Source organism: Crocodylus porosus, unplaced genomic scaffold (assembly GCF_001723895.1).
Source record: "Crocodylus porosus isolate Cpor-Errol unplaced genomic scaffold, CroPor_comp1, whole genome shotgun sequence".
Taxonomy (NCBI): domain Eukaryota; kingdom Metazoa; phylum Chordata; order Crocodylia; family Crocodylidae; genus Crocodylus; species Crocodylus porosus.
The window spans coordinates 16,787,196-16,809,807 of record NW_017728920.1 but is presented as its reverse complement, the minus strand read 5'-3'; the positions used below and the strand labels follow the sequence as shown (position 1 = coordinate 16,809,807).

Here is a 22,612-nt window from a genome sequence, read left to right as displayed (position 1 = left end):
AAATCTAAAAAGCAATTTCCCTTTTGAAATTGTTCTTGTTTATTTGGAGATGTATCTTTTGTTAAACCAATGAAGAATTGGGTTTATATACCTAATGGGGTGGGGGTAGAGGGAGAGTTCCTCTTCACTCATCCAAATGACATAGAGCATAACAGCAGGGAAGCCAAGAAAAGTCTGACATCTGATTGCACAAAACTTGAAATTATTTTAAATGTTCAGCCAACTGACTGGTCATTTAATATGACATCATTTTAATACTACAAGTACCCTATAAGTGAGCAAGATTTTCTTCTCTTCTCAACAAAATGAAATAGCACAAATGTACAACTATATTGGGAAAATGTTGCTGGAATTAATCACTGTACAAGACAGATCTAGAGGTCAGATATTGATTTGCTTCCACATTCTGTTCACAAACAGATCCTAAAATATTCCTCCGTGCCTGATTTTAAACTGGGTCACAATTTCTTTTGTAGTCATAAAACATCCTTTTTGTTTGTTTGTTTGAATCTTTAACAATATTTTGCTTTCACATATTAGAGAGGAGAAACAGCACTACATATGGCTGCCAGAGCTGGCCAAACAGAAGTTGTTCGATACCTAATACAAAATGGAGCTCAGGTAGAAGCTAAAGCTAAGGTAAGATGTGCACACATAGCACAGCCAGGGAGCGAAATGATCTCCCACCTACCCCAGGGGAGGGAATGAGGAAATGAAACCAGGTGCTGATCTTTATACTGGGGTAATGGCAATTTTTTTGTTCCCTGCATAGTACCAATAAATACATTAAAACATATTTTCAAAGAATATTTCACAAAAAACTCACAGTGTTGGCATCTCAAGGGTACCTTGAAATTAGATACAGCAGTCTTGTGGAAAGGATAGAAGTGGGAGCTGGAGTGTCACTGTTCCAACACATAAAAATGTCATTGGTACCATCAGAGGATTAGCAGTTTACCTGTAGGGATTTTTCAGAATTCAGGAGAACTCGTTTAGAGGTGGGTAGATGAATGTGGATGTCCCAACTGGAGTAAGATAGCTATCACAAAGGAAGGGAGAATTAAGATGCCTTCACAGAATGTTGAGATGTTGTTGATGCATCCTTAGTACAGCCAGTGGCAGCCTCCGAAGTAGGACAAGCCCAGGTAATGTAAAGATATATGACTCAAGATTTTAGTAAAAAAAAATCTGGGAAATGCAAGAATTCAGAATAACAGTATATAATAGCACAGCATTATAAGTGTAAAAGTAAAAGTTAGGGGTGGCTGATAAAACTGAACCCTTGTAAGAGAGAGAGGGAGACAAAGGGACTTGCATAGATTTTTATGGGATGAAAGTGAAGGCACAGCTACATTTACTCTCACTGATACTGGCCTTGCTGCCAGAGTGCTTTGAATAAAGTTTGTGTAACTTGAATGTTTAAAACAAATGCCAATACAGAATTTACAGAAACTAATACAGAAAAAGGGAGAAAATAGCTATGAGGCTCTTGGCATGAGGTTACAAATTTCCTAAATATTTTCTTATATGAAAACAAACTTTAAGACTTAACACAGCAGCTTCCTAGAACTTTATCCAGTGGGATTTCTGTGCTGAATGAGCCATTACAATCGTAATAAAAATGTGGATTTCCAGGTCTCATAATTCTATTGTGAGAGCCCTTAAAAATTTTATAGATATAAAACTTCTTTCCAGTTTCTGGGGAATATTCAAAGCATTGCTTATTGCTAAATAAACATAAAAATGGTAATTTAATGCACAAGACTAGGAAATCAAACGTCAAGGTGCTTGCTTCAGTCCAACTCCTGTTGGTATGATTAGGGATTGTGGGGGGCCATAGACCACGTTAAGATCTTAGGGCCAGATAAAAATGCACTGTAGGTTCGATGAGACCCTTAATGCAATATGTGCTGCACTGCACCATGCCAGCATATCCAAAGAGACCTTATTCTTTTTGATCATGCTCCAGATTTGAAACAGTATATGCAGCATCAGCAAAGGACCTTTGGGAACTCCATACTTTAATCCAGGATGCTCAACTCATCTGGCCCTGGGAACCGGATGAGTGACATGAGGCTGGGTTATGGACCAGATCTGGCGTGCAGAGCTATGTCATCTGGCCTGCAGGTCTGGAATTTAGCAGGGGTGTTATTTGCAATGGTTCTTGGAGCTGCGGCAGCTGCTGTTCCTCTCATCCGATTTCTGTTCCCTCAGGCTGGATGCCACAGCTCTGCCACAACAGTTAATGCTGCCACTGTACACCAGGTTGCCAAATTTCCTGATCCGGGAGAGCCCCTTTAGGCTAGATGATAGAGCCCCATGGGCCAGGTCCAGACTGTGGATCTTGGTCACCACTTCTTTAGTCATGTGACAAATTAAAAATTAGTATGGAGTATTTTATAATTTCAGCCTTGGTAGAATTCATGTTGCTTTACAATTACAATAATAGCACCTCAGCAGATATTTTCCCACAAAATCTGAACTTTATTTTTCTTATTAAGACTGTCTTCTTCATATTTAGGATGACCAAACACCACTACACATTTCTGCCAGACTGGGAAAAGCTGATATAGTGCAGCAATTATTACAACAAGGAGCATCTCCAAATGCAACTACAACTTCTGGTTATACTCCCCTCCATTTGTCTGCTCGAGAGGGGCATGAAGATGTAGCCTTAGTTCTTTTGGATCATGGTGCATCTTTAGCTATAATTACCAAGGTAAGGGAGAGGTGTTAAGCCATGTTAGTCTGAAGTCTTTTAGCTTGTAATGAAGTTGGTTGTTGCCTATGAAAGCTCATACCTCTCTGAGCCAGTTAGTCTCTAATGTGCCACCCTTCCCTACCTTCTGGCAAGATACAGGAGTTGTAGAAATGAAATCTGAAATGCTTACAAAGTATTCCAAATAAATTAAATGATCCAGGGATCGTGCATGTTTCTAAAAAAGTAGGAATTAACTACAGTCTGATACCTAGGTGGATATATAGCTTTGTGTTTTCACTTCTGAGCTGGATTTATAATATGGCCTACTGATAAAAACTTATTGATTGTTTTGGACTGCGAGCAGTTGCATCACATGACTTGACATAATGTAACAGCTATGGAAGCTGGTCACCGTGTGCTTGTGCAAAGATTGAAAGAGTATTAACTTCTGAAGAGCTGCATGTGGCTTTGGAGCCTCAGGTTGGCCACCTCTGGTCTAGACTGTTCCTTGCAAAGAACTTCCAAGCCCATGGCAGCTGGAATCAGGGGCTACCTGCCTCTGTTGTGGTTCACAAATAGAGAAGGGAAGAAAACAAGAGATACTGTCATAAGCAGATATGCTGGTTTTCTGTGTTTAAAAATCACAAATTCTCTGATTAAAAATTGTAAATTCTTTGATTAAAACCCAAAAATCCATGATTAAAATTAAAGGCTCCCCACAGCCCTCCTCCACCCCGGTACTGCTGGTGCCCCTCACTCCCTCCCACAGCCTCCTCAGCCCTCATGATGCCCCTCACTCCCCACAACAGCCCCCCAGCCCTACATACCCAGGCACAGACATGCAGACACAGATGAATGCACAGACACTGGCATTCATCCCAGCAGGTAAGTGTGTGTGGGGGGAAGGGGTAGGGCAGGGCGGGGGAAAGGGAAGGTGCTGGGGGGGGGGCGCAGATCAAGAAGTGGAGGGAGAGCATGTCTCTGTGCTTGCTTCCAGGAGCAAGGGCGGGGGATGGGTGCCCCTCTGCAGGCTGTACACACAGCGGGGGGCCTTGCACACAATTGTTACCACTGCAACTCTGCCATGGCGCCCCATGCTGCCTTCCTGCAGCTGGCTGCACAGCTTTGCGAGCAAGTGGTGCAGAGCACAGCAGTGGCAGTGCGGTGGTGGCCACCACGTGTGGGCCACACACATGCCACCTGGCTGGCTGCCTGGGGAGAGGGAGGGAGGGGGCGGTTGCATGCAGCAACTGCCACTGCACTGCCACTTGTGCCCCGCAGCTGGCCACATGGCTCCACAGTGGTGTGGAGTGGTGGCTGTGGTAGTTGCATGCCGGCTGGGGGGCAGGGAGGGGCTCACATGTGGTGGCTGCCACTGCTGCTGCTCATCTGTGGACCTGTGCTTGCCCAAAGGTGGCTGTCGTGTGAAAGGCCCCTGTCCTCAGGCGCGGCTATGAAGACAAGTGGCGGTGGTGGTGCGAGGTGGTGGCAGCTGCCGTATGCGAAACCTCCCCACCCCCACTGGCTGGCATGCAGCCACCACCACCACCATCCTGCACAATTGCTGCCGCTTGTCTAAGGAGGCGTGCCTGCAGATGGGGGGGCTTGCAAGCAGTGACCACAGCCACCACCACACCACCGCTGCTGCCCCATGACCGGCTGCATTGCTATGCGGGCATGGCTCTCCAGGCAAGCAGCAGCAGTGGTGGCTGCTGTGTGAGAGTCCCCTTGGCCCCCCCAGCCAGCACGCAGCCACCACAGCCACCACCCCTCGCCACTGGGGGAACATAGCCTCATGAATTTTCCGCTGGTCCCCCCGGTGAGTTTAATTTTCTGCTAAAAGGGGAAATCTGCATTTTCTCCAATAAAAACAGGGAATCCGTGGTTTTCTCCATTTTTCCATTGGAAACTGAAAACCTGGATCCCTGGTCTTAAGCTAGAGCCCCTTGTGTGACTGAAGCTTTCAGATGTCCTGGGAAAGAAATGTTCATCACCTCAATGTAAATAATTTTTTCTTACAGAAAGGATTTACTCCTCTTCATGTGGCTTCAAAATATGGCAAAATTGAAGTAGCCAACCTTCTGCTTCAGAAAAACGCATCTCCGGATGCTGCTGGAAAGGTAGGATAGACAAAACCAGTGCCTACTGGCATAGTAAATGTCCACTTACACATGATAGAAAACTGTCTGTCACACAAGCGCCTGCTAATATTTTGAACTAGTTTTGGATTTGACTTGATACACTTCTATAAAAAAGTGTCATCAATCTTATGGCAAAGGATTTTGTCATCATTAAGGGCAAAGTTTCACTTCCTTTTTGAGACCACACAGGGAAATAAGTTGCAATAAAAGAAAACCCTGAATCCTAGCTCAGACCACTCACATTCCTTCCAGAGTACAAGGAACATAAGGTGCCAGGACTCTTCCCTCCGCTCCCACCTTCCATTACCATCACCCCTCTCCTTGTCAGCTCCTGGGCTGGTGGGCAGAGAAAGAAAGGATCCAAGGCTTCACAGGCCAACAGAACTTAATCTAGCCCAAAAAGGAAGTGGAAGTGGATGAGTAGTGGATTACTTATGCCATACAGTAAAAGAGGAGTAGTACAGGAGATTTACAGTTTCCTGTGTGTCTTGCTCTGGGACAGTGCAAATATGTAGATTTTCTTCTGCTTACTCCAGACAAAGTTACAATTTTATCCTCAATAAGTGCGTGAGGTGGGTGTTCATAGATAAGTTTTCATTTGTTCTGATGCTTCTTGTTTCAGAAGTTAATCGAGAATTTGAATATATGAATGAATAGTATCACTATGTTCTCAACTTATCTGCTTTAACCCAACTTTCCACGCTCTTGAATTTCACTGGAGCTTGTTTATAACAAGGCTTGTTTGTTCTGTGTGTGTTTTAGAGTGGTTTAACTCCACTGCATGTAGCTGCACACTATGATAATCAGAAAGTGGCACTTCTGCTTTTGGACCAGGGAGCTTCACCTCATGCTTCTGCAAAGGTACAAGTACTGATCAATACAAGGGAACAGCACGCTTGCATTTTATATATATGTTCCTTATATGTCTGCTCAGCCTTTATTCAGTTTATCTTCCAGTTGCAATGTACCCTAGCAATCCCATTTATCTGTCTGGCATAAGGCTCTGTAAGCCGGTAGAATGACTCAGTAGGGCAGAAAAGAACTTAATTGATCTTTTCCGCAAAGAGACGGGATTCATAACAAGAAAGTAAAATGAGTCAGCATAGTCTAGAAAAACTCATGGGCTGGGTTTCAATCCATGGAATACGGGGTCCTGCTTTTCTTATACTTTTTTTTTATTTCTTCCTTTTAACATCTATACCAAGAAGAAACAGAAGGGAACTCCTTGATCAGCAGAGACCAAGCACTGCACTTTGTCAGTTTGCTTTTAAGAAAAAAGTTAGTGTGATCTGTCAGGGTAACTTCCATAGTTGTTAAAATTTTTCATAAGTACTTCCGTAGAACTGGATTATTGAGAAATACAAAAATATAGCCATGGTCCTGAATGGACTGCAATCTACTAGAGATGCATAGTGTAAGAATCCAGGTAAGAAAAGACATAGAGATCAACATGGGAATGAATTAACCTTAAAATAATGACTGATGAATACAAAACTTAAGAGGAAGACCTGTGAGATGTTCCAAAGCCTTAAATCCTTGTGAGTCTCCCCTGACATCATGTGGCTTCAGTGACAGTAGGATAATGCAGTGTTCTTCATTTGACATTTATTACCAATGTAGCAGTGTCAATAAATAAAATAGGGGTGACGCAGGCTTATGTTTTATGTAACAGATACAGTATAAATACCTCATTCCAAATGTAATGGGCACAGTCCTAAACATTCTTCTAAAAAGCAAACATTGAAAATATAGCACAAGAGTTTATGGAAAAGGTGGGTTATACACAGACAAAAACCCCTCTCTTTATTATCTTTCTTTACAACATGAACAAATGTAGACATGATGAAAAAAATCTTGCTTCATGTATAAAGAGAAGGCATCTCTCAGAGCAGGGGCAGGCAAAGTCTGGCCCATTGGCCAGATCTGGCTGGCAGTGAATGCCATTTCCCAGTAGCCCCTACCTGCATGGCTGAGGTTGGTTTCCATGGTGACCCCAGCAGCAGCCATGCTGTGATAGCGTGAAGTTGAGGTGTCCATGGAGACCGGCCCCAGCAGTGCTGCAGACAGTGGTGATGCCAGCCTCTTCCTGGTGGGGAGGTAAATGGGGGGCTGTGCTGCAGGCAGGAGTGGGATGGATTCAGCAGCCACTGCCTGTGCAGGCAGGCAGCGCTGCTGGGAGAGGTGCTTATGGGGAATTTTGGGGTTGGCTATAGCTCCCCCAAACCCTCCCTCCCCCCCGGTGCTGCCCCTGCTGGCAGGGCATGTGGCAGGGTGCAAAGCTGCTCCAGAGCCTGGCTGAGATTTTGCAGTGGTGACCATATGGTCCAGAACTGGGGCAGAGCCCCAAGCAAGGGCATGCAGGCTACAGATCATGCCTCTGCTCCATCTCTGGACCATGCAGTTACTTCTGCAGGATCCCAGCCAGGCTCCAAAACAGCTGTGCACCCTGCCACACACCCTGCCAGCACTCCTGGAGCCAGTCTCCACAGAAACCCTTGCCTTGTGCTATCACAGCACGGCTGCTGCTGGGGTCCCCATGGAAACTGACCCTAGCCACACAGGCAGGGGCTGCTGGGAAATGGAGTCTGCCTGCCAGCCAGATCTGCTATTTTGCCCACCCCACATCTCAGAGGGAAATGTAGTCCATTATAAATCATAGGCCGCATCCTACGTATTGCAGTGCAGAAATGAAATTACACAGAAAGCCAGAAGCAATAGCAAAGCCTCAAATCAATAATGTCTTTTGTAATGTTCCGACAAAGTGCCCCAGGAAATAAACTTCGACGATCTCTTTTCTTTTACTCTTCTCTTTTTACCTAGGATGTACTGAAAGAAATGATCAGCAAGGAAGTGTGGCCCTCCCATGGGGGAAAGGACTGTGACTGCACCCAAAGCTAAAGGCTTTTTAAGCCTAAACCAAAATGATAAAATTACAGCATAAAATAAGCAGAATCATGTTTTAGGTCACCACATCCACCTATCTGTAACCAAACAGATTAGCAGCTGCCACTTTGGGGTTTTGGTGCCAGCTGTGATCCTTCTTAAAACAAAACATTTGTTAGTATTTTACAGCAAGTGAACCACAGCAGTGCACTGAGTTGAGAAACAATACTCAATGCAATTAATAGCAGCATGCCTACTGCTTTAGGCAGCATTCTGTGCAGTCAACTGATAGATGATGCGATCATGGCTAATGAATTTCCACCCTTTTGTACATAAATGTGTAATGTCACATATATATATATATCATCAATAGCACTGCAGTCAGCTTTTCCGACAGTTGTCTTATTCCTGCTAAGAGTGATTTTTAATTGGCCTGTCACACTGGTGTTGCAGTGTTTCCATAAAAACCTGATCAAAAAAAAAATATGGGAGATGTTCAGTAGTAGTCCCAGACCCCTAATATATACAAAAATGGGGATAGATGGTTATGGCTGATGTTTCTGTATCTGACTGTACTAACTATTCTTTGTACAAAGTTGTTTTTGGTAGTAGATTATTTTAGTTGATTACCCATTTTCCAGTGCCTCTATTTCTCTTCAGCAGTTTACAATTGTTCTCTTTTTTCTTCCATCCTTAAACTCATCCCTTTTTTACCTTTTCTCTGACATGCAGAATAACAACACACTTTTTCTCCAACCATTTTCCTTAAATCTATATTCACTGTGGTCCTTATGATAAGGATTGACATGCAGATTGAGAATAAACTCATCTTCAGTTTTTCAGTATCATCTCTGCTTTATTTTCACAATCTAGAACTTCCTGCATCACTGGGTAACACCCATCTATTTTGCTGAAAAATATTTGAAATAACATTGGCATTTTATAAAATATAAAAAAGCCCGGTTTCACAACCTTTCCCTTTAAATGTAAAGACTCAGCTGTTTATGCTGTTACTAGACACATGCATACAATTGTCCAGTTGTTCAGTTTTAATGCTCAAATATGACTTGTATAATAAGGTACTATCTTTTCAAAATGCAAATAGAATTGCTAGTTTCTGTACTTCTTCTCCCTCACGTCCCCCACCTTTATATTTTGTGCCAGATGATTGGCAGTCAGGGATTCATTGCAGCTGGCTAGGCATATATATGCACTTTTGAGCATATTCTCAACTATGCTTAGGAAGTTCAGTTTTATATTATATTGCATGTCTATCAGAAGGACTGCAATCTGCACCAGTTCATTATTCTGATTTCCAGGCACAAAAATAGTCTATTCATTCCTTTAGTACTGACTGATACTAAAGCACTGAGGTTAGGGCAAGATTTTTTTTTAAATGTACAGCAATTTTTTACTGCAGGGTTAAGAACATTGAGTTGAGTACTGATTCCAAGATTTGCGTTCAATTCATCCACTGTCTCAGCTAAACCAGTGTCTGACACATTGGAAAAACCTTGTCAAAACAGTATTTCTAACCTATGTTCTACTATTTAATCCTTTCTGTAGTAAGTGCCAAATCACATTTGAGACTAGCTTATTCCGAAGTATGTTTAAACAAAGTCTAAATGCACACTCACAGGCACGCGCGCACACACACACACACAGAGCTAAATTCTTCAGACTCCACCCTCGCTGAACATGCACCAGGCAGAGACTAAGTGGGATCTTCCCTGCAACTATAGTTTGAGGTTGGTTGCTTTGGGATTGAGAACCAAGACTAGGAACAAGAATATTTTCTTTCCTGTGCCCCACTTAAATCTAGGATGAAGACTGAAATTGCCTAATTTTACAGAAAAAAAATCAGGAACCAGACAGTGTGTGAGTGTGTGTATGTGTGTGGTGGGGGGAGAAGGTAGATTATGACAAGAGCTCAAGTATAGGACAGTACTAAAGACTGCAGTGGTGGGAAGAGAAACTGGAATTGGGGTTGAGGGAGGCTGGGACTGGCTGAATAAGGAGATTACTATTCAGAGTTATGGAAATAGGGAACTGTGGGCACCCATACATGTGCAGGAAGGCTGCTCTGACACACTGTACTTACAGTGCGTCAGAGCAGGCTCGACTGAGTCTGCTGGAGTGTGGTAATTACCGTGTGTCATGTGTATCAGGATCCCTGCACTGAAAAATGTCAGTGGGGGTGCTTTAACTAAAGTTTGTCCAATGAGCTTTAGTTAAAGTGCCCCCGCCACCATTTTTTAGAACGGGGATGCTGATACACATGATGCTTCGGACACTTAAATTAGAGTAGCTATCAGAGCTGCTCTAATTAAGGCATCCGCTTCCCCCCGCACACACACTCCTAGAGCAGATGTATAAATGCCCAAAGAGCCAGTAGATGGGGGGAAGAAGCCTGAGACTGGATGAATAGCTGTGAGAGGGAAGTGGAGTGACTGTGCAAACAGATTTGAGGAGGATCTGGAAGAGAGGCAGGAAGAGAAGCTTGGAGAGGGGGTTGAGGAGAAGGTAGAAGAGGGGGTTGAGGCTGGGAATAATGGAAAAGCAGGATTGTGCTAGGGAGTCTTGAGGTGTGAGGCTAGGCCTAGAATGAAAAGTGGAGCCTGCATGAGAAAATAGGACTGGAATAAAGAGACCAGGATACAGAATAGCAATACAACAGAGACGTGTTGGAGAGGATGGGGTAAAAATAATTCAGGTGGAAAAACCAGACAGAAGGAGCTATAGCCACAAACATACTGTGCTTCAGAATCCCAAATAGAAATAGTAGAATCTCACTATTTTTCTCCTATCACCACTGTCTCTGACAAAGCGCAATATCATGTCCACTTCCAGTGACAGGTCACAGAAAGATAAGAACCTACTACTGCTTTCACTTTTCTGTAGGTTGAGTGACAGATGTAGTGCAGTAGAGCTCAAGGTTTCAACTGATATCACCTAGTTTGGTTTTTAATTTTGTTCTTCTGTAAACTGAGGAAGTTACAGACAAAATTACTATATAAAATAACATTTTAAGGTTCATGTCTTGGAATATTCATTCCAACATTTATTCCATTATCTGGTTGCATAATGAAGAAAAATATTATTTGTAGGTCTCTTGCTTCACTTAACACAGAAGTTAGAAAGTGGGTTGTGAATGAACTGTGGGACTACAGGAAGGGAAAGGATGGTTCCATAGCACAGGCAGCCCTGGAGGACAGAATTCTGTCCTGGCTTTGGATATAGAGGATACTTTTGACCTTGATCTGTGTTTCTCTCAGTTAACAATCATAAGCCCTTCCTTTACTTGCAGGGATGTAGTGAAAGTGCATTCATTAATGTATGGGAAGCACTTAGCTACTATAGTTATAAGCACAACAGAAAGGACAATGAAGAAATTAATAATCCTGTCTTCAAACTTTTAGGGTTTATATAGTTTGCAGTAAATAGAGTCTAGGGCCACACATTACACAACAAGGAGAAAGAAAACAAAATATTGGATAGTTGTTCATTAAGAAAGAATTTCCTGTTCTGAGGAAGGAGTCTGTGGAACAACAATAAATGATCATGTAATTAAAAATTGGATGATAATGCTTGAGCACAGGCAACCCTGATTCTATCATTTTCCTGCTTTTGAGTGCTTGTACTTTTAATATATTCTTTTAACATAATTTTTGGGTAGAATATATCACGTATGGCAGCATTATATTTTAGAGGTTTTCAGACCTCAGGACCCATGTAAGACCTGGAAGGAACCATTCTTACTTGCACAGAATAATTCAGGCAGATTTTTGTGCCATGCAGAGTCTGACTTTACAGAAGCTTCATGTGAGCATTGTAGTCCATCACCTACATTTAGATGTAGGATCTGAACATTAATATTATAGAACTTCCTGTATTTTGAATTAATGCAAATTATTCTGACTTCAGGATTGATAATAATTAAGTATTAGTATCACTATATACGCCTTTGTTATTCCTTACTCCTGTCTGCATCACAGCACAGCAGGTCTAAATGCCTACCTAATACTGTTCAGCTGTCCCTCTGGCCATTTCCCTACCTAGCCCTACTTTTCCTCCCTCCTGTGTAAAATAGCAAATTCCTTTCCAAAGGAGATGTAACTGGCAGCCACAAAAGGACACTGAATTAGTCGTCACGGATAGGCAGTATAATGCCTCCCAGAACAGCTTAAAATCTGAAAAGGTAATAGGAGTTTAAAGCGATCTTGGTCTGAGTTTTCATCTCAGCACCACTGAACAAGTAGAAGACTGGGGTTCAGCAGGGTCTGGAAGGTAGGACTCCTGTTTTCACACATCATAGATAGCTTTCACCTGTGAGAATATTAAATGAGTTCTACTCCTTTAACCTCAATCTCACATGTATGAGTTCTCATGCATGCACACAGACACAGACGTACACACATGCACGCACAAATACACTCCCTTATAATTCTAAAGATTAATATACTATTTCCAAAAGACTGACAGGATTGGATGCAGTAACTATCAATCACAAAGACACTTTCATGGACCCAGAGGGACAGACTTCCATTTTCAGCTCCCTCTGTTCAAAAATGAGGTTTATTCCTTACCTATGGGGACTTTTTACCACCTTGTACGATCTACACTTTTCCCAGAGCCTGACGAAGGGACTTTGATCCCAAAAGCTTGCAGAAAAGGACAGTTTTCTTGCCATTTTCCAGTTGGTCTAATAAAAAGTATCATTTTGGAACCAAGAGTTCTAGTTTTTTATATGTCTCTTTGTCTCAGACCAACACGGCTGCAAACAAAGTACACCCCTGTAACAATCAATCTTCATTCAAAGACTGGTCATGCCCCTGACCAGTGTTTTCATCTCTGTATTTGATCCATTATTCTAAGTGTATCTTGTTGATTTATGCACATTGATTTAATGAATGCCGAAAGGAACCAGACAACAGATGTTCTGCCAAATTCTCTCCCTTCTTTTGGCACTTAAAATCATTCTGTATCCTTGACCATGCATTTAGATTGCGATGTTCATCCTGGAATTACCTGAATGGATGAATTAGAAGCAGGAAAAGAATGAAATGATCAGGACAAAACAATAATTTCATGTTGAACCATTCTTTGAGATTTTTTTGGATAGGGTATCTAAAACTGTCTTAACAACAAGATGAGAGGAATATTTTTAGTGAAGTATATGTTACGAGACTGATCCTAGTTTACATATATACTTTTTTGATTCACACCAGGAAAAGCAAAAAACCTCCCTAAACCCTAGCAGTGGTTTTAAGTTAGAAGATATGATCCCATATCTCCACCCACTTTGTTATGGAGATTAAATGTATCTGGACGTTTAAGGAAAAGTAGCAAATACCTATGAAATATTTTAAGTCACTGTAGACTTTATTGTACTATATCAGATGTAAAACTGTATCAGTATCAAAAGATATGATAAAAGTTATATCTGCATGATTCCATAGCAAAACCAATATAACTTTAACCCTGCTTCATTTGGGGTCAAAGGGTAAGTAGTTCAGCTAATTTGTATCATTATAGGCTTATGCAGATGTACCAAGTTGCATCATAACAGCTGTTGCGAGTTCCCCCTCCCCTTTTAAAGTAGCTAAAAAATATGTTTGTCCATACCCTTAATGTTCATCACTCTCATTCAGTGTCATTCAGACTTCCCAGAATTCTCTTATTTTAATGCAAAACTTTAAAAAAGGCTACTTATTAAAGCTCTAAAGTAACCCTTTTTAGTATGGTCCTAAGTTAAGCTCAGTCATTCAAGGCTAAACTTTTAGAACTGATTATTTAGCATTGTAAAATCACATAGATACAGAAAGGTAATGATCACTGTATTTCACAGATGAGCCTGTAATCAAATGTTTTGTGTTGACAGAATGGTTACACTCCACTGCATATAGCTGCCAAGAAAAACCAGATGGATATAGCAACAACATTGCTTGAGTATGGTGCTGACGCTAATGCTGTAACCAGACAGGGTATTGCTCCTGTTCATCTTGCAGCCCAGGAGGGCCATGTGGACATGGTGTCATTACTCCTTACTAGAAATGCTAATATGAACCTTAGCAACAAGGTAATTTTTCTTTCTTTTCTGCTGAAGGTAAAAGTGTAGAGCCATAATAACAAGGGGGCCTGGAAAGGGATTTTACCTTTTTATTCTATAAATTTCAAAAAGCAGAGCAGCTTTTTGAATCAATACCATCATTACTTCTAGCAGAGAGAACAGAGCAGAGCAAGTACCATATCACATCAGACCAGTTGTCCATTTTTTCTTGTATCCAGTCTTTGACAAAGGCCAATACCAGATGCTTCAGATTACTATGTAAATCCTCCTCTTCCCTTTTTCACAAAAGACAGTTTTGCATAACATGCCCCTGGGGAAATTTCTTCTTGACTCCAGGTGGTTAGTGAGGTTTGCTTGTTATAGTTATGCACTCTATACACATGCCTGCCCATTAAGCATCTAACCTTGTAAAGAAAAACTGATTTATTATTGAATAATAGCAATATGGTTGTCTGAGATTTTGTAAATTAATGAAAGTGACATGAATTGCCCTGGGGTGCAACTTTAAACCCCAGGTTTACTGATATTTATTAGGGCTATGTGAAGCTTCAGGTGCTGATTTGATTTGGAGGAGATTCAGCTTAATTCAGTGGCCAAATCTCCAAATCCAAATTGAATTGAGAGACCAATAAAAAGTTTCAAATCAATTCAAAGCCTCAAAATTGGTTTGGAAAAGCCTCGGAGAAAGATTTGGAGATTCAGGGAGCTGGACCTAGGCTCCATGCTGGTAATTGGAGGGGAGGGGGACTGGAGGAGGTGGGGACCATGGGGTGACCCCCACCAGGCCCCAACCCCTGCCTGATCCTCTAGCCCCCCTAAACACCCCCCGATCCCCACCCTCACTCCCAGCACCATCAAGATGATCCCCACTGCCCCACACTGCGTGGGTGGGGGCTCTGCCAAATTCGGACCAATTGATTTGGGGCAGTGATTTGAATCACTGAATTGAATCAGTGTCCCCTGAATTGGATGAATCTGAATCCAAAGCGAATACAGGCCTAATATTTATCCTGGGAAACAGAAAGGGAATTTAACTGTAATATTAGACTTAACTGATTTGGCTCAAATCGGTTTATGCAATGTCTGTCCCAGAGCCCTTCCTGGTTTAAGTTAAATCAGAGCCATCTAGCATTCCAGTTGCTTTGCAACTCTAGGCAGGGCTCTGCTCTCTGCTCCAGCCCAGCTCAGCCCAGCCCAGCAGGGATGGCCCCTCCCTTCTGCTCCCTGGCTGCAGCTCCGGCAGAGACTGCAGGTACACCAGGGTCTGCCTGGCTTCCTCCTGCTCCCCCCAACACCACTCCCTGCTCAAGCAGGGATTCCCTGCTCCCCTCTGCCTTACACAACTCTCAGCATTAGCTAGCATACCACATGCTGGCTGTGGTCTGTGCTGTGGGAGACAGCACAAAGGCAGACAGGACAGTGTCAGCTTAGGGGCTTTTGAAGCTAATCAACAGGTAGCTGGCAACATCCCTTCATTTCTTCCTTGGAAAAAGTTGTTTGAACTAATGAGAGAGGCTGTTTTTTTGTTGATGCATTGATAAATGCTAACAACTCCCTAAGCAGAAGCCAGGCAGATGCCTGCAGAGATTGCTGAGCTCCAGCAAGGCAGCAGAGGGAAGGGGCCAGCCCTGATAAGGAGCAGAGAGCCTCGCCCAGCCAGAAATCATTCCAGGATGCCTGGGGAGTCTGATTTATCTTAAACCAGCAAGGGGTCTGGGACAGACATTGCATAAACCCTGTTTGAGCCAAATCAGTTAAGTCTGATACTACATTCAACCAGGTTTGTCTCAAACAAGTTTCAGCCATTTTCAAACTGGTTTATGTGCACTGAACATCTGTTCTGTTACAGGTTTAAACCAGTTTCTGATCACTTAAATCGGTTTATGTGTAATGTCTGTCTCTAGCCATGATGACCTACAACCATCCTGAACAGTGGAAAAGTAACAGAGATTCAGCTAAGAGAGGGAAGCGATTTAAAGGTCTTTGTGCCTGAAAGGAATGGAGGAGAACATGCACTGAGAAAACATTATCAAGGAGGAAAAAGAGCTCCTTTCTTTGGGGAGTTAGCCTGTTTGCTCTTCCTAGATGTACTCCCTCAGAATAGTCTTAAAACGATTTACGTGCAATGTCTGTCCCTAGCCTATATGGTTACAAGATTATAAGGTTGTTAAAGCAAGGACTTCAGTTTTCACAGGACAAGAAGACTTAAGGATGAAATCAAAGAATTACCTGCACCCTCCCCAAGAAATTAAAATGAGGTTTTTAGGAATCTGTAGCTTTGATTGCTTCTCCTTGCTAAGGGAAACATTTCCAACCCCAGTGTTGTTCAAATAGAACAATTATGGAAAAATTGTAAATGGGAGAATTTAAATTTGTGTGCATGTTTCCTCTAGAAAATAGCAGAATTGTAAACAACTTGATCTCATTCATATCCAGGGAGCAAAATAAGAACAAAAAAAAAATAATCCTGAGTTTTTTGGTTGAAAATAGTAAAATATAATATGCTGACTTAATGTAATGTAACAAAAAGAAAGTTTCCTTGTATAAATGGTTAACTTGCTGTGTATTTTCTGGGTATAAATTTTAGTGTTTTTTATATCAACAAACAACCAGTAAACACATGAGAGAGACATAAATTCTACCCTCAGTTACAGGATTCATTAAATTAGTAGGACTTCTTAAGTCTTACTCAGGGTAGAATCTGGCTTACAATATTATTGCGAGATGATCACTTGTTGCACCTAATTTGCAGAGTGGATTGACACCACTTCACCTGGCTGCTCAAGAGGACCGAGTAAACGTAGCAGAGGTTCTTGTTAACCAAGGGGCTGTTATTGATGCACAGACAAAGGTATGATTAACCACACTACTATATAAATACACTTATATTAAAAATGCAGCGAATACACATGGTATTACCTAAAGGATATGTTTAAAATCTATAGGTTTGACTCATTGTTACTTCAGTTTTACACTTGTATAGATCCAGTGAACTAATAAGCATACAACAGCATGAAATCCACCAATATTCAGTTGGTGTATTGGGGCTGTTCAACTTGCAGAAAAGGTGATTAAGAAGGAACATGATAGCAGTCTTCAAATATTTGAAGGGCTGCCACAAAAATAGAACACATTTTCCCCCTCTTGACAGAGTAGGATGTATATCAACAGCATGAAATTGCAGCAAAGTAGGTTTAGTTTGGATAAAAGGAAAGCTTCTTCACTATTAAAACAGTGAGGTAGTGCAATAGGCTGCCTTGGAAAGTTGTGGAAACTCCTTCCTTAGAGATTTTCAGGAGTGTGGATAAGTAGTGGTTAGGGATGATCTAGGAGTAGCAATACCCAGAGAGTGCTGTGAAGAGCGACAGTTGGGAGCCCAGGAGCCTGCCATTCACAGATCGCTAGGCATTGGCGATGCACATGGTGTTCACGCGGGTGCACGTGCACCCCCTGAGCTTGGTGGTGCACCCCCTGCAAAAAGCGCTGCCAGTGCCGCCTACGGGCAGTCACTGTTTGGCATCCACCTCCTCCTTGCCACTGACAGCATCGGTGGCATATGCAGGCAGTCCCTGATCACCACTGGCCACCATTGACACTGCCAGCATCATCTGCAGGTACTTGCTGATTGCTGGTCAGTGCTACTTCGATTCAGAGCCAATTTGGAGTTTGGCTATGGGGAATAAATTAGATATCTATAACTTTGTTGTTTTTTGGCTGATTCAGATGAAACTTGCAGGGATGGTAGCCTCTGCTGAGATCATGGAGCCAGCCAAGTTTCAAGGTGATAGTTGCTGGGATTTCTGGGAAACTGCACCTCAAAGTCCTGAAAGCAAAACTAATGTCACATGTGTATGTTAAGCAACAGGGTGGTAAAAACTGCAGGGATGGTAGCCCCTGCTGAGGCCATAAAACTTGTCAAGTTTCAAGGAGATAGGTATAGGCGTTTCTGGGAAACTGCACCTCAAGTCAGGGGGGTTGCACTCCATGTCAAAGAGCAACTCACATCATCGAGGATTAGCTTCAGGTTAGAGGAGGGTTGGGCAGAGACACTGTGGGTCAAACTACAAGGGGGACATGGTGAAAGGGACCTTACAGTGGGTGTCTACTACAGACCACCCAACCAGGGGGAAGAGCTGGACCGGGACTTCTCTGGTCAGCTTATGGAGGCGGTTAGGTCAAGGGGTGTCATTGTCATGGGTGACCTAAACTACCCAGACATTTGCTGGGAGGAGCAGACAGCCAGGTCTGACTGCTCACATAGGCCTGGTTGTATGAGCATTCATGGTCATCTGGCCAGGTGTGGGGGATTGAAAACTAGGTAAAGCCTCACCTCAGTCCTCGGGAAGATTGTGGAGAAAAACATCAAGGAGCACATCTGTGGGGGACTAGCAGGGGAGATCATGCTCAGGGGCAACCAGCATGGGTTCATCAAGGCAGGTCCTGCCTGACCAACCTGATTGACTTTTATGACCAGGTAACTAAATCCTTGGATGATGGTGTCGCCATGGATGTAGTCTTTCTAGACTTTAAGAAGGCCTTTGACAGTCTCTCACCCCATTCTCATTAATAAATTAAGCGACTGTGGCATTGATGTGTGCACAGTTGGACGGGAAAAAACTGGCTGATGAGGTGCACGCAGACAGTAGTGGTGGATGGGATGTACTGAACCTGGTGAGAAGTGAGCAGTTGGGTCCCCCAGGGCTCAGTCCTCAGGCCCGCACTGTTTAACATCTTCATCAGCGACCTGGACGAGGGGGTTGAAAGCACATTGTCCAAGTTTGCTGATGACACTAAGATGTGAGGCAAGGTGGGTACACTTGAAGGGAGAGAGAGGCTGCAACTAGATTTAGACAGACTACAAAAGTGGGCAGATGAGAATAGGATGGGGTTCAATGTAAAGAAATGCAGGATGCTGCACCTTAGGAGAAGGAACCCACAGCATACATACAGGCTGGGGAGTTTCCCTCTTGAAAGCACAGAGGCGGAAAGGGATCTTGGAGTCATTATTGATTCCAGGATGAACATGAGTGTCCAATGCCAAACTGCAGCCAGCAAGGCCAACCATACCTTGTCATGCATCCAAAGATGCATCTCAAGCTGGTCCAGAGAGGTGATACTTCCCCTCTATGTGACTTTGGTCAGGCCACAATTGGAGTACTGCATCCAGTACTGGGCACCACACTTTAAAAAGGATGTGGCCAGCCTGGAGAGGGTTCAGAGGAAGGCCACCCGTTTGGTGAGAGGGCAGCAGGACAGACCCTACGAGGAGAGACTGAGGGACCTAAACCTGTTTAGCCTCGGCAAGAGGAGACTGAGGTGGGACATGGTGGCTGCCTACAAACTCATCAGGGGAGGTCATCAGCAAATAGGAAGAGGCCTATTCTTCCCAGCACCACCTGGGGTAACAAGGAACAGTGGTAATAAGCTGGTGGAGAATAGGTTTAGTTTAGAGATCAGGAGGCAATATTTTACAGTTAGAGTGGCTAGAATCTGGAACCAACTTCCCAGGGAAGTGGTCCTCGCCCCTACCTTAGGTAAATTCAGAAACAGGTTAGATAATCACCTGTCTGGGGTCTTGTGAACCCAGCATTCATTCCCACCCATGGCAGAGGGTCAGGCTAGATGATCTGTTCAGGTCCCTCCTGACCCTAGCTACTATGAAACTATGAGTTCCACCAAGTCTCCATATCCTGCATGATTTTCTGTTGCGGGATGCTCAGCTCTGCCTGTTTCTCTCACAGCATCCTGCCCCGCTTGATGCTGTGGTGGAAGTAGTCCACCACCTTCCTGCATTTCAAAATCATCTGGCTTGTAACAGTAGTGGTGGCGGTGCCATCAACGGGGGCCCTGTCCCCCTCCAAGGCATCCCTCACTATGAGGTGCAGCCTGTGTGCCACACTGCGGGTGCCAACAAAGTTGGCATCACAGATAGCCTTCACCATATTGGCCCCATTGTCAGTGATCCTGGAGCCACCCCTGCACCACGCAGTTCATTGGCCCCCATGATCTCCCTTGCTGTGTGGGACTCATACAGCACCTTAGCTTGGAGGAGAGCCCACCAACGGCATGACTGATTCCACCTGTGCCCTGTGAGGGAGAGGTAGGCGTGATCGCCACCCCTGCTGCTGCAGATGTCAGAGGTAAAGAGCAAGGCTACCTGTGGCCTTGCCTTCTGCAGCTCCTCCCTCAAGTGCTCCCTGAATGCCTCATACAGGGAGGGCATTACTGTCCTGCTAAAGGTGGTGCATGTGGGCACTTTGTAAGATGGGGCCAGAAGCACTATGAGCCACCTGAACCCTGGCCCCTCAGGGAGAAGGGCTGGCTGTCCAGAGCAAGCATCTCCCCAATGGTCTGGGTGATCTCACTCGCCTATGCAACTCACCCCCATCTGCTGCAGCTTTCCCCCGCTGGTCCAGGGTGTCCTGCTCTGCTTTGGGGAGAAGGGGACTTTGGAGTGAGCAAGGGACTGCCCTTTTGGCAGTAGTGCCAGGCTGAGCAGCAAGAAGAGCAAGGGGGTGCTGCCTCCTGAGATGCATTGCCATGGTGGAAAAGTGTTTCACGTCCTAGCCTCGGCTGATGTGCCTTCGGCAGGGCTGGCAGATAGCAAACCTGGGATCATCTGCCAGCTCAAAATGCTCCCATACTATGCTACTCACCCGCTTCTGGGTTGAGGGTGAGGATGGTGCCTTTTGCCACTCCTCAGCAGGCTGAGGCACAACAGCAGGAGCAACTGCCTCAGTTGAGCCACTTGCCTCCACAACCTCAACCTCCCTGACGTACCGCTTTCCGGAGGAAACCTGGGTTCTAGGGGAACTTTGAGGCATGTGGAGAACAAACTCTGATTCCCCCTTAGTCCCCAGAATTGCTTGAGCCAGGGCACTCAGCACCCCTGGGTCCAGCTTCAGCTCCTCCTCTGGCAGTGGGAGGCTCATGCTGAGAGATGATATTGGGGTGGAGGAGACAAGTAATTTCACTGCTAGTGCCTATTTCTGGCCTGAGGGGAGGTGGTGCAGGTGCAGGGATGTCAGGTGCAGGGACTATTCCCACCTTCTGGGTTCCACTGGCAGCAGAAGTGTTAATGCTGCTTGGAAAGAAAATGCAGCTCTAGCTCTCCCCCTACCCCCTCTCCCTCCCCTGCCTGAAGACCTGGCACCTGCCTTTTCAGCACTCTTCATATTAATCTTTCCTGAGCTGCAAAAGGTGTGTGTGTCACTCCTTTTGTGTTGTGTGTTTTCTTCTTTTGCATTGCAGGCGTGCACTGAACCCTGGTTTGATTGTTTAAGTCACTAATAAGTATGAAGGCCTATGTAAAAAATGTGTGCTGTCTATCTTCTTCTTCTCTGCTGGGATATGTTTATTTTTTATGAATCCTGAATGTGGAGTGTAACTCTGTGGTGTGCTTTATTCCCCCTGTATTGTGTGTGTGCATTGGACTCTGCTTTGATTATTAATAACTATATATGGTGTCTTCTTCTGTGATGTTCTATTAATATGAATGTGTGACTACTACTGTACTTCTTGTTCTTCTTCTGTGTTGTAATGTGTACCTAAAATGATATCTCTCCTTCTAAGACCCTGAGTTTTGTGTTAGTCTCAATCTGAATCTGACTTTTGTGTTGTCTTCAGTCTCTATGTAAACTAACTATAATAATATTAATAATGAATAACTACTATATATAATCTGACTCTCTTCTTCTATGAATATCCTTCTTCTATGTGTGCATAAGTGTGTGTGTGAAATCTGTGTGCCTCCCTGCACAGTGATGGATCACGCTGGCAGGGAAAACACTGAACTTTCTATTTTCAAAGTTTGCAACAAAAAAAAGAGAGCAAATATAAATTGAAAGAAATTAATTGGATAGTTTTAAGTAAAGTGATTCTAAGTTAAGATCAGCTAAATCCTATCCAATCCTTTCTAACAAAAAAAAGGAGCAGGCACGTTGCAACTGCTGACTGAAACAAGCCAGGCAGCATAGCACCTTTCTGACCCTGTTCTTGAGACAGAACCAGCTCAGGAAAAGCAGAGCAAGCCTGCACACAGAGGCTTTTGCTGTTTCTATGTCCCTCCCTCCAGACACTGTAGTTGAAAAGGCAGTCAGAGAGAAATCATGCTCACTGGCCACCTAGACATGTCAGTCTTTCCCCCCCTCCTCCCTCTTCCACGTTTCTTTTTCTCCATACAGACAGACCTCCAAATCTCCGAATCACAGAATCTTTTCCAAATCTTTTCCGAATTGATTCAGAAGCTCTGAATCGATCCAGAAAGCCAAAAGCAGCTAGCAATTCAATTCGGATATGCAGATTCAGCCTCCAAATCGTCTGAATCTTTTCCAAATCCAAATCACAATCCGAAGCTTCGTACAGCCCTAGTGTTTAGTTTTTTTCCACGCTCTGGGCTTTGCTGGTTAGCTCTGGGGATGGGAAGGAACTCTTTCCCCTTCTCTTGCTGCAGGTGTAGGATTTGTTGTTTTTTTTCTTCTTTCCTCAATAAGCGTTGCGTGTTGGCTGTAGCCAAGGCTAAGGATTTTGGTGAGGATGTTTCAGTGCTCCTTCAAGAGATAAAACCTGGGGGTTCCTGGTTAGATGTTGTGGTCCTACTGCCTAGGGTCATCTCAGATCAAACTGATCATCATATTAGCGGGCAGTAAGGAATTTTACTCTGCAGTCCAAATGTCAGGTCTGTGGGGGAGTTTTGCCTTCCTCTGTAGTTGCGGGCATGACCCTCTTCCTAAGATCCCCTCAAATATTAAACAGCCCCTGCTGTGGCACAACATTGACAGTGTCCTTGTGCCCTTGCTTTACCTACATCAGGTTGAG

The 22,612-nt window shown here is 43.8% G+C and overlaps 1 protein-coding gene across 4 annotated transcripts in view; it reads left to right on the top strand.

The window, feature by feature from the left end:
* Nucleotides 1–22,612, top strand: part of ANK3 (ankyrin 3) — a 380,097-nt gene that overhangs the window by 209,112 nt on the left and 148,373 nt on the right. For all 4 annotated transcript variants that reach the window (XM_019538622.1, XM_019538625.1, XM_019538623.1 and 1 more), the window contains exons 13-18: nucleotides 541–639; nucleotides 2,522–2,719; nucleotides 4,723–4,821; nucleotides 5,605–5,703; nucleotides 13,607–13,804; nucleotides 16,548–16,646. In XM_019538622.1, coding sequence (XP_019394167.1) covers nucleotides 541–639; nucleotides 2,522–2,719; nucleotides 4,723–4,821; nucleotides 5,605–5,703; nucleotides 13,607–13,804; nucleotides 16,548–16,646 — 792 coding nt within the window. The remainder of the gene's footprint in view (nucleotides 1–540; nucleotides 640–2,521; nucleotides 2,720–4,722; nucleotides 4,822–5,604; nucleotides 5,704–13,606; nucleotides 13,805–16,547; nucleotides 16,647–22,612) is intronic.